The sequence below is a fragment of the Crinia signifera genome, chromosome 7 (assembly GCF_055691185.1).
Source record: "Crinia signifera chromosome 7, ASM5569118v1, whole genome shotgun sequence".
In the NCBI taxonomy this organism is placed as follows: Eukaryota; Metazoa; Chordata; class Amphibia; order Anura; family Myobatrachidae; genus Crinia; species Crinia signifera.
Window position 1 is genome coordinate 75,514,575 of NC_139223.1, and position 12,940 is coordinate 75,527,514.

General features: G+C 44.5%; 1 protein-coding gene across 1 annotated transcript in view; it reads left to right on the top strand.

The window, feature by feature from the left end:
- The window catches only part of APOLTP (apolipoprotein lipid transfer particle homolog), a 331,079-nt gene that overhangs the window by 294,248 nt on the left and 23,891 nt on the right, over positions 1–12,940 (top strand). The window contains exons 65-67 of the mRNA XM_083153345.1: positions 1,039–1,243; positions 2,455–2,642; positions 6,773–6,867. Coding sequence (XP_083009471.1) covers positions 1,039–1,243; positions 2,455–2,642; positions 6,773–6,867 — 488 coding nt within the window. The remainder of the gene's footprint in view (positions 1–1,038; positions 1,244–2,454; positions 2,643–6,772; positions 6,868–12,940) is intronic.

Below are 12,940 nucleotides of genomic sequence, written 5' to 3' on the forward strand. Positions count from 1 at the left end.
AGAGCAGACAGGAAACCACTGTCACAGGAGCTATCACCGGCGGGGCTAGTGAGACACAGAAGCCCTTAAATAGGAACTGGTCAGGATACAAGGTAGCCCAGCCCACCTCCTGGTCCAATGGTGGGCTGGGCGCCGGGTAATAGTATGCAGCCCTTAATCCAGAGGGCAATGGCGTCTGTTGCTAGGCGACGGCGTCCGTTGCTAAGCAACGACGACGCCGCGTCATGCCCCCTAATGCTGGGTCCTGTCGTCTTCCGGGATTACCCGGACATATAGAAATGGAGGGCGGAGGCTGTGCCCGACTGCGGCGTCCCCCGGCGTCCCTGGTTGCTGAGCAACCGGACGTCGGGTCATCAGGACGCGCAGCCGAGCTGCGTTGCTGGTCCCGGCTTCCCGGATGTGAAGAGGCGGAAGGCGGGGGTTGCGCCCGACTGCGGCGTCCCCCGGCGTCTCTGGTTGCCGGGCAACCAGACGTCGTGACGTCACGACGCGCAGCCGGGACGCGCCGCTGATCCCTTCCACCAGCCGCCAGGGACCGGCGCGCAACAGAGCCGCACTGCCCGGGACAGGAGAAGCCGGGCAGCTGCTGAGCACCCGCTCAGACGCTGCCCGGCATTAGACTGCGCATGCGCAGTCTAATCCCGAAATCCCGGGATTGGAAACTCCAATCCCGGGATTGAAATCCCGGTGTTTTGGGGGCCAAATCCCGGGATCCAGTGGATCCCGATCCCGGGATTGGCCACCCTAGTGGGCGCCCAACTATCATATAAGTACCGTAATTTCCTACATATAAGTTGAAAGCTGATATCTATGTTTCTATAGGCCATATTCTCCTAGCTTCAAAAGTGAAAATATGAAGAGTGATAAACAGCCAGCCAATCAGCTCCTACCTGCCATGTCACAGACTGTGTTTGAAAAATGTCAGGCAGGAGCTGATTGGATGGCTGTTTAATCACTTTCATTTTATCACTTTTGAAGCTTAGAGAATCTGGCCCTATGTTTGAATGTTAATTTGCTGGTGCATTGGTCTCTACCCAGGTGCAGCAATATCACTTTCTCCGTGAAGCAGCCGCATGGCCTCTGGCAGTGTCTCAGGATATAGCTGAAATCCTGCAGTTTGGACCTAGGGCCTTTCACCAGGCATGGAAGCAGAGTGGTCTGAGACAAACGCTTCGCCATGATCTACCTTTGTACTTAGAAAAACTTAATAATTTGGTACAACAAATGCAAACGGAGCTGCAAAGTAAGTTATAAGGTTTCTTTTATGTTTTTTAACTGCCTTTTGTACCTGTCAGAGACAACTGAACTTATCTCTGACAAAAAAGGTGACTCATAGTATTTCACTGAATAAAGGTGAACAGATATTGGAAATGAAAGGCCCATACACACTGGGTGACTTTGAGCTCAAAGCCGCTCAAAACAGCAAGTTTAAGCGGCTTTCAGCTGAAAGCTGCCCTTTGTGCATGGCCCAGCGATGAGCGCTGCTGCGCACTCCCGCATCATCGCCGGGAAAGCCGCTCATCTGCTGGTACTGAGTAGAACACATGCGCAGTTTATCGATAATCACCCAACCTGTGAATTTTCCACCATGCAGTCGGGTCTAAATAACCCCTAAGACCACCGTAAAGTTGATCCGCTCACCCTTGGAAACCTTTCTAATTATACATATTATGTGATCGGATTTTATACATTACTTACAAGGATATAAAAGTACAAATATCCAAATCAAACCAATTTAGCACATACTCAGAATGCTGGCTGCCTAAATGTGTATATGAGAGAACACAAGTATATAGGCAATTCAAGTAATCTCTTTGCATACTGAATTTTATACCCAATCCATTGTTCACTCTATGGTGAAAATATTTCCCTGGCGCCCCATTGCCCAGGCGCATTCTGTTCATTCACCATAGTAATGCACATAAACTGCATCTTGGCACACAAAAGCTAAGGGAAAAGTAAACACACTGACATCCGAAACATTAAATTGTGACCTGGTAGGGTGTAATCAGCATTGCAGAGAGTAAACTTGTATGTTACTGTATCTCTAGAGCCTTATTAAAGATCTGTCTGTTTTTTCTGTAAATATTTTCCGCTGGCCTGTGTCCTCAGTCATTCTGAACCTTCTGCTGTTTGCTTTGGAGTATTGTACTGTCTGGCTTCAAGTGCAGCCAGTGGCTAATGCTGTTTTTATCATCAAACAATTCACCAGAATAAGTGTGAAACTTGGACATGAAGGGCCCACCCAGCCAATACAGTGGTAGGGGTGTGGCTAGTGCCCAGAAAGGACACTCTAAAAAAAAAGTTGGGAGGTATGGTATAATATAACATATGTCTGGAACCTGATGAGTGATGTGTCCATACAAAAGTGGGGCCCACCAGGAGGTTACCTTGGTTATGTTATACATTATTATAGAAGAGTACACTGAAAGTTCTCATATTGTGTCATTTTAGAGCCACTTTCCACATTAAAAGATGCTTATTATGATGCCACCTTAGAACCACTGGATGATGTTTGGCGGGAAAAGACTGATGCTTGTCTCCACCAAATCAGTGCTTATCTCCCAAGTATTGTCAAAGATGATTGGCTAATGGAACCTATTAGACACCTTTTGTATGGCGTAAAGGCTGGTTTAGATATGGTGAGTATTTAACTGTGAAGATTCAGCATGACAGTAGAACTGATATATAATATTCCAAGATTATCCTTTACATAGAAGTCATATGCCACAAGTCTTACAGAAATGTTCAATTTAACATATGCAATGTGCAACTGAATTATTAATGAATGAATGAATTATGAATAATTAATATTATTATTAATAGTCCACCACAATGATCTGACAGTGCTATAGCCATGCTAGTGATTTTTTTAGAAAAATAGAAAAATATATAAAAATGGAACTGTTTTAATTATATGTTTTATGTAGTTTGATACACATGTGGACCTTTGGTGCAAACATAAGGTATTGATATGCACTAGATCATCTATGGGCATTATGATCCTAGCCTGGTAGTTATTATAGCCTCTATTGTTTTTTCTATGGGTGAGCATGTGGAACGCAGTAACTTCCGCGTTCCACGAATATTTGTTACTGATAGGCAGACATTTGGAGCGCAGTGTCTTCTGCGCTCCACAGCTAGCAGGCGGAAGTGATGCTTTCCGGCTGTTGGAGCGCGCGCCAGGCGTTGGAACGCACGCTGCGGCCAGCGCTGACTACAGCCCTGCTTGGAGCGCAGTGACTTCTGCGCCCCATAGATACTTGAGCAGGCGGAAGTGATGCGGCGATGACGCCTTCCGACTGGTGGAGTGCATGCCGGGCGGTGGAACGCATGCCACGGCCAGTGCTGAATACAGCCGTATTGAGACACACACCAGCCCGCTTCCCTGCGTCTTGAGAGATATAGGTGAGTGTTAGAACATAGATTGATGTCGAGTGTGCTGTATGTAGTCTATGACCTTAATTACTTTATTGTGGGGTTGGATGGCACTTCTGGAATGTGCAAAGGGGGAGTTGCCTTAGTACCTATGTGTGAGCATAAAAGGTCCACTGAGTTCTAGTGTTGGTTGTGCACTGGTGGAAGCAGGAGAAAGGGGGTCTTGACAAAGGTCTATGCTTAGACCGAAACATTGACCATGCCCACTGTCACCTGAAATAATCGGCTGTGGTATGTAATAAAATCACCTGCAATTGAAAAAGACCGGTGAGTGCACCCATTCTTTTCTGGTCATGCTAGTGATTGGATATACAGAGAAAATACACAAATGGTGGACAACAGTGCGCTGTCAGGAAACAAAATGGTGTTATGTCCTTTCCTTCCTTGGTCAGAATCTCGATCCAAGATGGATACCACACATAAAATAGATAATGAAGGTAGAGACAAGGATTTTAGGTAATCTGAATGAACTTTCTTTCTTTAAGATAAACCGTGATCTTTCTCTACTGACCTGAGTATCAGGCCCTATGTGCCCATAAAGGTTTCTTTCCTTTTAGTTCACACCAGACATTCCCATGAAATAAGAGCTCACCTTGGCACTGGGCCCTATTTTCGTGTAAAGGTTTCTTTCTCTCCTGGGACCTCTGGATCACAGCAACGGAATATCACACCAGTGTTCATTCAAGTCAAAAAACAGGGTTTTATTCCAAGATCCAAGGATACAGATACAATATAAAATTTGTTTTAAAAGAAGGTATCCAAGTGCCACTTCCCTCTTACTTCATCACCATACCTCACTCGCCCGGGTGCTGAGATAGGTTATTCGCCCATGGATGGTAAATGGCTGTAGGGTCAAAAGTTTGGGGTTGGAAGCACTGGAACCATAAAAACTCCACAACACCAGGTGTTGATAGAAAGTTCATTCAGATTACCTAAAATCCTTGTCTCTACCTTCATTATCTATTTTATGTGTGGTATCCATTTTGGATCGAGATTCTGACCAAGGAAGGAAAGGACAGAACACCATTTTGTTTCCTGACAGCACACTGTTGTCCACCATTTGTGTATTTTGTGCTTGTTTGGATCTGGGGGTGGTATCCCAGGGTGGTACGAGGTGCAGCAGCCAGGTTTGGCGCGGTTATACTTTTACATAATTCTTTTACTGGATATACAGAGAATGTTTAAGGGCATATTTTTGGTATACGGACGTTGGATTGACACACCAAAGGTGCCAGCAGGCAGTTTTTCATGCGCTACCATCCACTAGGGAGGAGAGGAATAATAGAATAGTGCCCTGAAGCATGGCGAGCGCAGAGAGCCATTCAAGGGGATATGGTGCACGACAAACATGTCTACATGACAAACCTGTCTACATTCGCAAAAAAATAATAAAAAATTGAATGAAACCATGCTAAGCATGCAAGTAGTTGGCTAAATGATCAACAGTTATTGTCCAGATCACCTTGCAGCTTACCCAACTGGGCGACATTGACTGTTACCGTGGGCATTCGCATATTGTGCATAAACACTGTATGACATGACCAAAGTAATTTTTATGATTTGGCCAAAAACAACATATCGGACCAATATCGTCTCTGTGTGTACCTGGCTTTAATTGCAGTATAAATAAAACTGCTGAGCATGTGAGGGCTACATACAGAAGCAGACAGTATTTACCCTACTTGCAAAAATAAAAAACAAATATGTTTCACTTAATTTTGCTTTGTTCCCACCTACCATAGTACAGATGTGTCCTCATACATCCAGGGCCTTATTCTGGTTCATTCGCTCGGACACACATTCGCATGCAGCCGAGCCAATGGCACCCACTTGCACACGGCAGCGAAGGCACGCCTCTAAGCCACGCAAACCCGTTCGTTCGCATCTAAACACACAGGGGAGTGGCGTTCCATTACACATATGCTAAAGTGTTCGCTCGTAACTCAGCCTCTTTGCTGGGACATCCAGTGGCTGGTTTCACACGACACAGCACGAATGCGCTCGCAAGTAATTTCTAAATCTAAAATACATGAGAAGAATGGTGTGTGTAATGTGATGAAAACATCATGGTAGTGTACTATAGGGCCAACATGACATGCACACTTGTGTGTTAAGGTTTGAGATTTTTAAATGGCACATAAAAGCAGCTAAGAATACTACTGCTATTGTGGGTAAAAACAATGAAAGATATAAGAGATATGAATGCAGAGAAGAGTAAATGTTTAAACTGCAAAACTGTGCTTCCCGTGTGGCTGCCATGTAGTTAGTTAATTGGTTACTGAGAGAAACTTGTATGCTGCGTGGGTGTGTATTGTGTGCAGGTGCATGTAGTTTAGCAATTGTGCGTGTTGATCGCCTGTGAGAATGTGGAGCCGATAAGCGGCTGGCAAGTGAGGCGTGAGACTTTCTTTTTCCGAGGGAATGATTTTGACCTTGATCTCTCTGAGCGCTTTGACCTTGATCTGATCCGTCCGAAGCCACCGCCCAGCACTTTTGGTCACCACCCTAATATACGCCCAGTTTTGTGGCCGCGCTCATTCATACGCCTACATTATGCCTACTTTACATGAGCTCATTCACTAGCGTAATTCTATCCGTAAGGTTGCCCAAACTGCACATGTGCTTTGCGAACGGTACGCATGCGTAGTAGGCTAAGATACGCACTCTGAACTAATTCTCATCCGAGCAAGGCAATCAGAATAAGGCCCCTAGCCTCAATATGCCATGCACCGCAAGATGCATGGCGTGAGTGAGCATGCAGTTCCCATGCAACGCTATTTTTGCTGAAGACGCATCTTTTTTTCAAGAAAACACTGTACGCATTGTGATATGCCACATGCAGATACAGCCGCAGTCGCTCACAGAATATAAGCATGCTGCATATCATTTAATCAATAGAGTCTGCTTGTGCACCTTATAGTGATACAAATAAGATGCATTTATTGGGGAAAAATGCACAAAATGTTGACTGGTTTTAGTAAATGTACTCGTAACTAGGCATGACTAGAATGGCTGTTTAACTTGACTGTAGGAAGGAAACGAATTTCTGGTAGAACTGTAGTTTAGTTTATAATACAGGTAAATGGCATTTTTGTAAAAAGAAATAATACTTTTTTGCTTACAATTTCATAAATCTCAGCTAAAGAAATAAAATTTTCCATGTACTGTGGCCAACTAGCAAATATCCACCGTTCTATGTTTAGTTTCTAAAATGTTTTAAATAAAGATAACATTTTAAGCGTTTTAGATTGTTTTCACATCATGTAACAATAATCTTAAGAGAAACCTCTTTGTAAATGTCACCGTTATTTTATCTGTTCATATTCAAATGAAGGGTATCCAGCAGCTGCTGAAGTGGACTGAGAACAAGCTCTCCAGAGCAGTAAGCAGGATTCGGAAACCTCTAACAGGACTGTTCAGTTACTCCAGGTATTGTGTCCTATTGGGAATAGTATCTGCATGTGTGGTTTACTGTGTATGCTCGGTCAGGGGGTGTATAAATAAAGTTGCAGCTTCTGTTGGAGAAACTGCGTGGTGCGTGTGGGGTGTTCCCTGTGCAGTGCTTACTAAGTAGATGAATGTGTATGCGCCTACAGTACATGCAGAATCATATATGGGGCCTGATGCAGAGTTGATTGCTGATCAAGCGATTATCGAATGACTGCGCATGCATATGGATCACTGCATGCATGCACGAGGCTGAATAGCATCAAAAATTGCATCTGGATCATAAACGCAATGTGGCCATTGGTTAACTAACCAGAAGCTGGCATTTGATGGTGGAAACCAGACATTTTCAGGAAGGACCTTGACAAAGTGTTGATGCGCACAAAACATGTTAGAGCCAGACTACAGGAAAGGAAGATCCAGCACCACACCACATGGAATGGCATTCAATGACTCGCACACACAACTGCAGGAAACTACATAAGGACAGCTGCGACTGTATCCAACCTATGAGGAGGGATCCCGCCCCTTCAACTGATCCAACCCCCTCTAGAAGACCCCTCCGCTATAAGGGCTGCTTCCAGAAATTTCCTAGGCTGGTTTTACATCCTTATCTTCCCTTGCTTTAAGCCCCTCCCCCCACTGGGCCCCTCCATCAGACACCACTGGTGTGTACACACGCAGATGAAAACCTTTAGCACACCATGTTTTGCACTTCGTTATTGCTGTGTGTGCATTCCACATGGAGCTGGAATATTATTAGATTACTTTATGCATGTGTCTATATACCATGCCACAGGTACTACTCTGTCTTTGTAAATAGGTAGATATATGGTTATTGGGTGGCTGCATCTGCCTGTAGGCATATTTTTCACCATCCATATTTAAATGAGGTTCACAAGTATCTCCTATAGACAGATGTTATATGAGGATAACCTCATACTTGTAATCCATTTCCTTGGAATATTATAAAGACCTGAGTGTATGTAGCTGGCAGGCTTTGCAGGCATTCACTTAAAGCACTTTTACACCATATGTAAATAATTATTCTAGTTACAGGAAATGTAAAAACCTTCTCAACATGTTGCCAGGTAGACTGGAGTATAGCAGTAGTGATACTGTTTAGATAAATATACATTTCTGGCATTTCTCAGAATTTAGAATCATATTCTTCTTCCATTTAACTGTTGTGTGTCCATGCAATATAATGTACTCATAAGGACAAAGGGGCTACATAGTGGTAGGGAATACAGGATGCTGTCAAAATCCCGGCGGTCGAAATACCGACGCCGGAATCCCGACCGCCGCAATGCCGGCACTTTGTCCCTCTATTGGTGTTGACAACACCCACAGAGGGAGAATAAAATAGTGTGCCGAGCGTAGCGAGGCACCGGGCTCACTGCGTGGCGAGCGCAGCGAGCCCGCAAGGGGGGGGATCCTCTGTCCCCCCTTGTCGGCATTGCGGCGGTCAGGATTCCAGCGTCGGTATTTCAACTGTCAGGATTCCGACCGCCGGGATTTCATACTGATCCCAGGAATACTGGTCTGCTCTCCCTGAATGTCCTTGAGACTCCCAAATGCTAGGTATTTCTCCTGAATCCCACCTACTTCCTTAGTAAAGTGGAAGGGGCAAGGCCTGATTACCTAAGTATAGGTGAATAGTGCCATTATACGCAGGGCCAGTGCTAGGGTGTTCGGGGCCCCCCTGCAAACTATAATTTTGCGCCCTCCCCACCTTAAATCATAAATCGACGTGCGCCGAAGAGGTTTGGTGGAGAGAGGAATTTCTGGAAAGAGAGAAACATAGCAGAAAGCAAGACATAGGGCAGATAAAGGCATGGAGAGAGAGACATGGAGAGAGTGATAGAGAGAAATGGAAAGAGATACTGTATGGATAGAGAGACAGAGAGAGAGAGAGATGGGGAAAGAGAGAGAGACATTGAGAGAGAGACATGGTCAGTGGCGGTTTTAAAATCCGCCACTGTCTCTGCCTAAAGTGAAGCCAGACGCAGTCTGTAAGACTGCTCTGGCTTCAATGTGACTGCCAGTGACTTCCTATTGGAAGTCCGACCTGCCAGTCATTTAAGGCAGTCCCATTGGGAGGTGTTCCCTCCTTCCGGGATTCCTCTCTGTGCGCAAATGTGCGGCAGCCCCCAAAAGGGGTTCTGCGCATGTACATACTGCACATGCGCCGGATCCAGGAACCTGATTAAGCCTCCAGGGGCGGCTGCAAAGGCAGCCCATGGAGGCTTGGGCCAGCGCATGCGCAGTATGTATGAAGTTACTGTGCATGTGCCGTCCCCGTGGAAGGGGGCCGGGGAGCATGGCGGCTGGGGAACGCGACGGTGACAGTGGCAGGCTGGCAGCTGGAGGGGGCACATTGTGGCAGCCCCCCTCCTCCAAAATGGTAAGAGCCGTGGACATGGTGGATGAAAAGAGAGAAACATGGGACATGGGGGAAAAGACAGAATACAGTATATATATATATATATATATATATATATATATATATATATATATATATATATATATATATATACAGAAGTACCAACACACTCGCCATTCCTAAGAACCCATCCCAGGGTGGGGTGCGGTGGCCTGTGACCACACACTCTAGTAAATACAAACACAGGGGGCCCAGCACTCACTACAACAAACTAACTCACCTTAGCATTAAAATAATCAATTAAATAAATAATGGGGTTTTAGTTCATGAATTGATCAATGCATTTAAGCTTGCAGACCATCGCCAAGGGACCCCATTTCACTGCAAGTCCTAAACTAACAACTGGTTTTCATATATATATATATATTCATATATATATGAAGAAAAGATAGATAGAGCGCACAGTCAGCGTAATGTAAAAACAACACTTTTACTGATAATAACTGTCACATGTCAGCAGAGATTGTAGCCACGCCCAACGCGTTTTGTCATCAAAGAGGACTTCGTCAGGGGGTGTGACGAAGTCCTCTTTGATGACGAAATGCGTTGGGCATGGCTACAATCTCTGCTGACGTGTGACGTCCCCTTGGTCCGGTTCAAGCGTTCCTGGTCCTGTACCGACTGCGGCGTGTGGACGAACCCCGCTGGGCTGATCACCCTGCGTGTGTGCAGTACATCCGATCTACCCCGCTGTGCTGGTGATATGGCCTACTGTGGCGAGCTTTTATTCTATCGCCAATGTATGTCAGTTATTATCAGTAAAAGTGTTGTTTTTACATTTCGCTGACTGTGCGCTCTATCTGTTTTCTCTTCATTTACAAGTTATCTCGGATTCGTGGTTGGATCCTTTTGCTGGAGCAGCACATATTGGGACTTGTGATTATAGACCTGTTCTAAAAAGGACATTTGGACTTATTTGCTCTGGGTATATTCTCTCCATATATATATATATATATATATATATATAGAGAGAGAGAGAGAGAGAGAGAGAGAGAGAGAGAGAGAGAGAGAGAGAGAGAGAGAGAGAGAGAGAGAGAGAGAGAGAGAGAGAGAGAGAGAGAGAGAGAGAGAGAGAGAGAGAGAGAGACTGAGAGTTTGGGGGAGAGAGAGAGAGAAAGAAAGAAATAGAGACATGGAAAGAAGGGTGATAAAGAGAAAGAGAGATATGATCAGCAGAACGAGACTGGGCAGAAGAGCTGACACTCAGAGCTGTGAATTGCCCTGGAGAACAATTGCCTGGAGGAGGCCACATGGACTCTCTGGCCAGGGTATTTGCAGTGGTTAGGGCAGGCTCGTGGGCATTCACATACCTGTAGACAGTGACAGCTGGTGGAGTGTAAATTGGGGAGCTGCTTTTCATGCTACTGAAGCCACTGCTGCCTGTGATATAGTGACAAGCACAGGCTGTGGAAGCAGCAGGGCACAATCAGGGCCATCTTAGCAGAAGTGTAGGCCCCTGGGCAAAACAGTATTCTGGGGCCCATACTCATCCGCCCACAGGGAAGGAGAGAAAGATTGTTAATGGTGGTGGCTTCTGTGATGCCCAACGAGTTGGAGGGAGTGTTCCGCTGTGAATACATCCTTTAGCAAAGCAGTGGGAAGGTGCTCAGGGTGCTATCCATACCCTCACAAATGGAGTATAGAGGCTAGATGTATGAGGATGCAATTGTAAGTATATGTGTTTATTTGTGTACAGTATGTTTATGAAAGTTTCCTGAAATTTCTGGACTTAATGTCCTTGCCACCGTGCTTGATCCTTTATGGCTCTGAGTGCCCCTTTTGCATAATACAGGTTGAGTATCCTGTATCCGAATATCCGTTATCCGAATTATTCAGAAAACCATACATTCCAGAAAGTGAACAAAAATTATTATTTTTGCTAAAAACTTACTGGGGACATCGGTAACAGCACTACTGAGGGAATGATATGTAACTGGCACTATATATGTGCAAGACAATGATTGCTTGGCATTTAAATTCAGTGCCTGAGATTGTACACAAACTTTGTTTCTCGTTTTGAAACCTTAATCCGTTATCCAAAATTCTCCTGGTCCCGAGCATTTTGGATAAGGGATACTCAACCTGTATACATGACAGCTCCAGCAGCATGGTACCATTTCTGAGAGCAGCCGCTTGTGTATGTATGATGGACCCGATACGAGGGAACCTAGGAGTCAGTATTGTAGAATTGGGAGTGCTACTCTCTGCTGTTTTCGTGTCTATAAATACAATAATTCAGTTGTGCTCCCAATGGTGAAAACAAAAAAATATATACAACACTTGTCCCGGATCTGAGGGGCGGCTGCCGTATTCTCTGATGACCCATTAGGTGGTTCGGTTATGTTGGTCTGGAAAAGTGGGGGAGAGAAACAGTTGCCCAGTAGTGTATAATAAGTGATCTATAGTTCTATAGAATAATAAGGATGTGCATACCAAATTAATATTTTAAAGGGTATCTGCGCTTGAGGTACTTCCTACCTGGATTTAAGAGCAGAATATTGTAGTAGAGTGCTGTTTACTGGCTACTGATGGTTGGTGTCCAATAAAGACAAAAAAATACTATCACATATACTGTATATATGTACAGTAAGTTTATAAAAGTACAGTTAAGTAAAGACCATATCTTTGAAACATAGGTGGGGACATACCTGTATTACAACAAAAGTGTCTGAATTAAAAGCAAATATAAAAATACTGAGAAAAGTACTGTTAATGGCGATTAAATATGACCAGAGAGGCAATAAGTGAAAAGCGCAGGTTACGTAATAAGTCCGCAACCTGCGTACCCTTTATACCTAACTACGTGCGTACAAAACGTAGCGCAGCGTAGCGTACCTTTATTGTATATTATACACCAAGAACCGATACCTTAATAAGAGATCCCTTCGCAGTAATTTGTCTCTAATCTGCGAATATACCTTTAAGGACAGTGTCCGTAATATACCTTTATCGCTAAATGCGAATAACAGACACAAACCACAGTATAGAAGTAAGGAGATAAGAACTCCGCAAAAAGGTTGTATTTAAGTCCCTAATGGACAAAAGGGGGTTACAGGAATAGAAAATACAGGTTTAACAGGTAATACAATAGACTAACAATAAAATACTATAATCAGGCTCTGCTAGGGGGAAGGAAACAGATACAAGACACAATCAGCCAACAATATAATAAGAATAAATACCGTGAATGCAACCGTTTACCGTCTCATCAAATATGCGAAGCGCAGTCCGGTCAGAGCTCGCTATCGTTCAGGGATGAACTATAGCCCGGTAGAAAGTCAGGGAAAGGTAGATGTGCCGAAGTGACCGTGTATGCTCTGGGTCGCCTATCTTATAGGGTCAGAAAGGGGAGGTCAAAGGCCGTTCTCATTGGTCAGAGGTCGTATGTCAGGTCAGCTGTGATTGGGGGGTAAGATGATACACCTGGTTTGGCTAGGTCCAGGGGAGTGAACTTTAAGAGTCCTTTGTTTGATGGTTTCGGCGTCAGCAGTGATAAGAACCGGTTTCATCTAGATTCCTTTGTTACATACTTTCAACAGAAACTGTCTCTGGAATATGGATTATGTCCATAACTATCGAGCCGTGTATATTGCGAAATATTCGCAATGA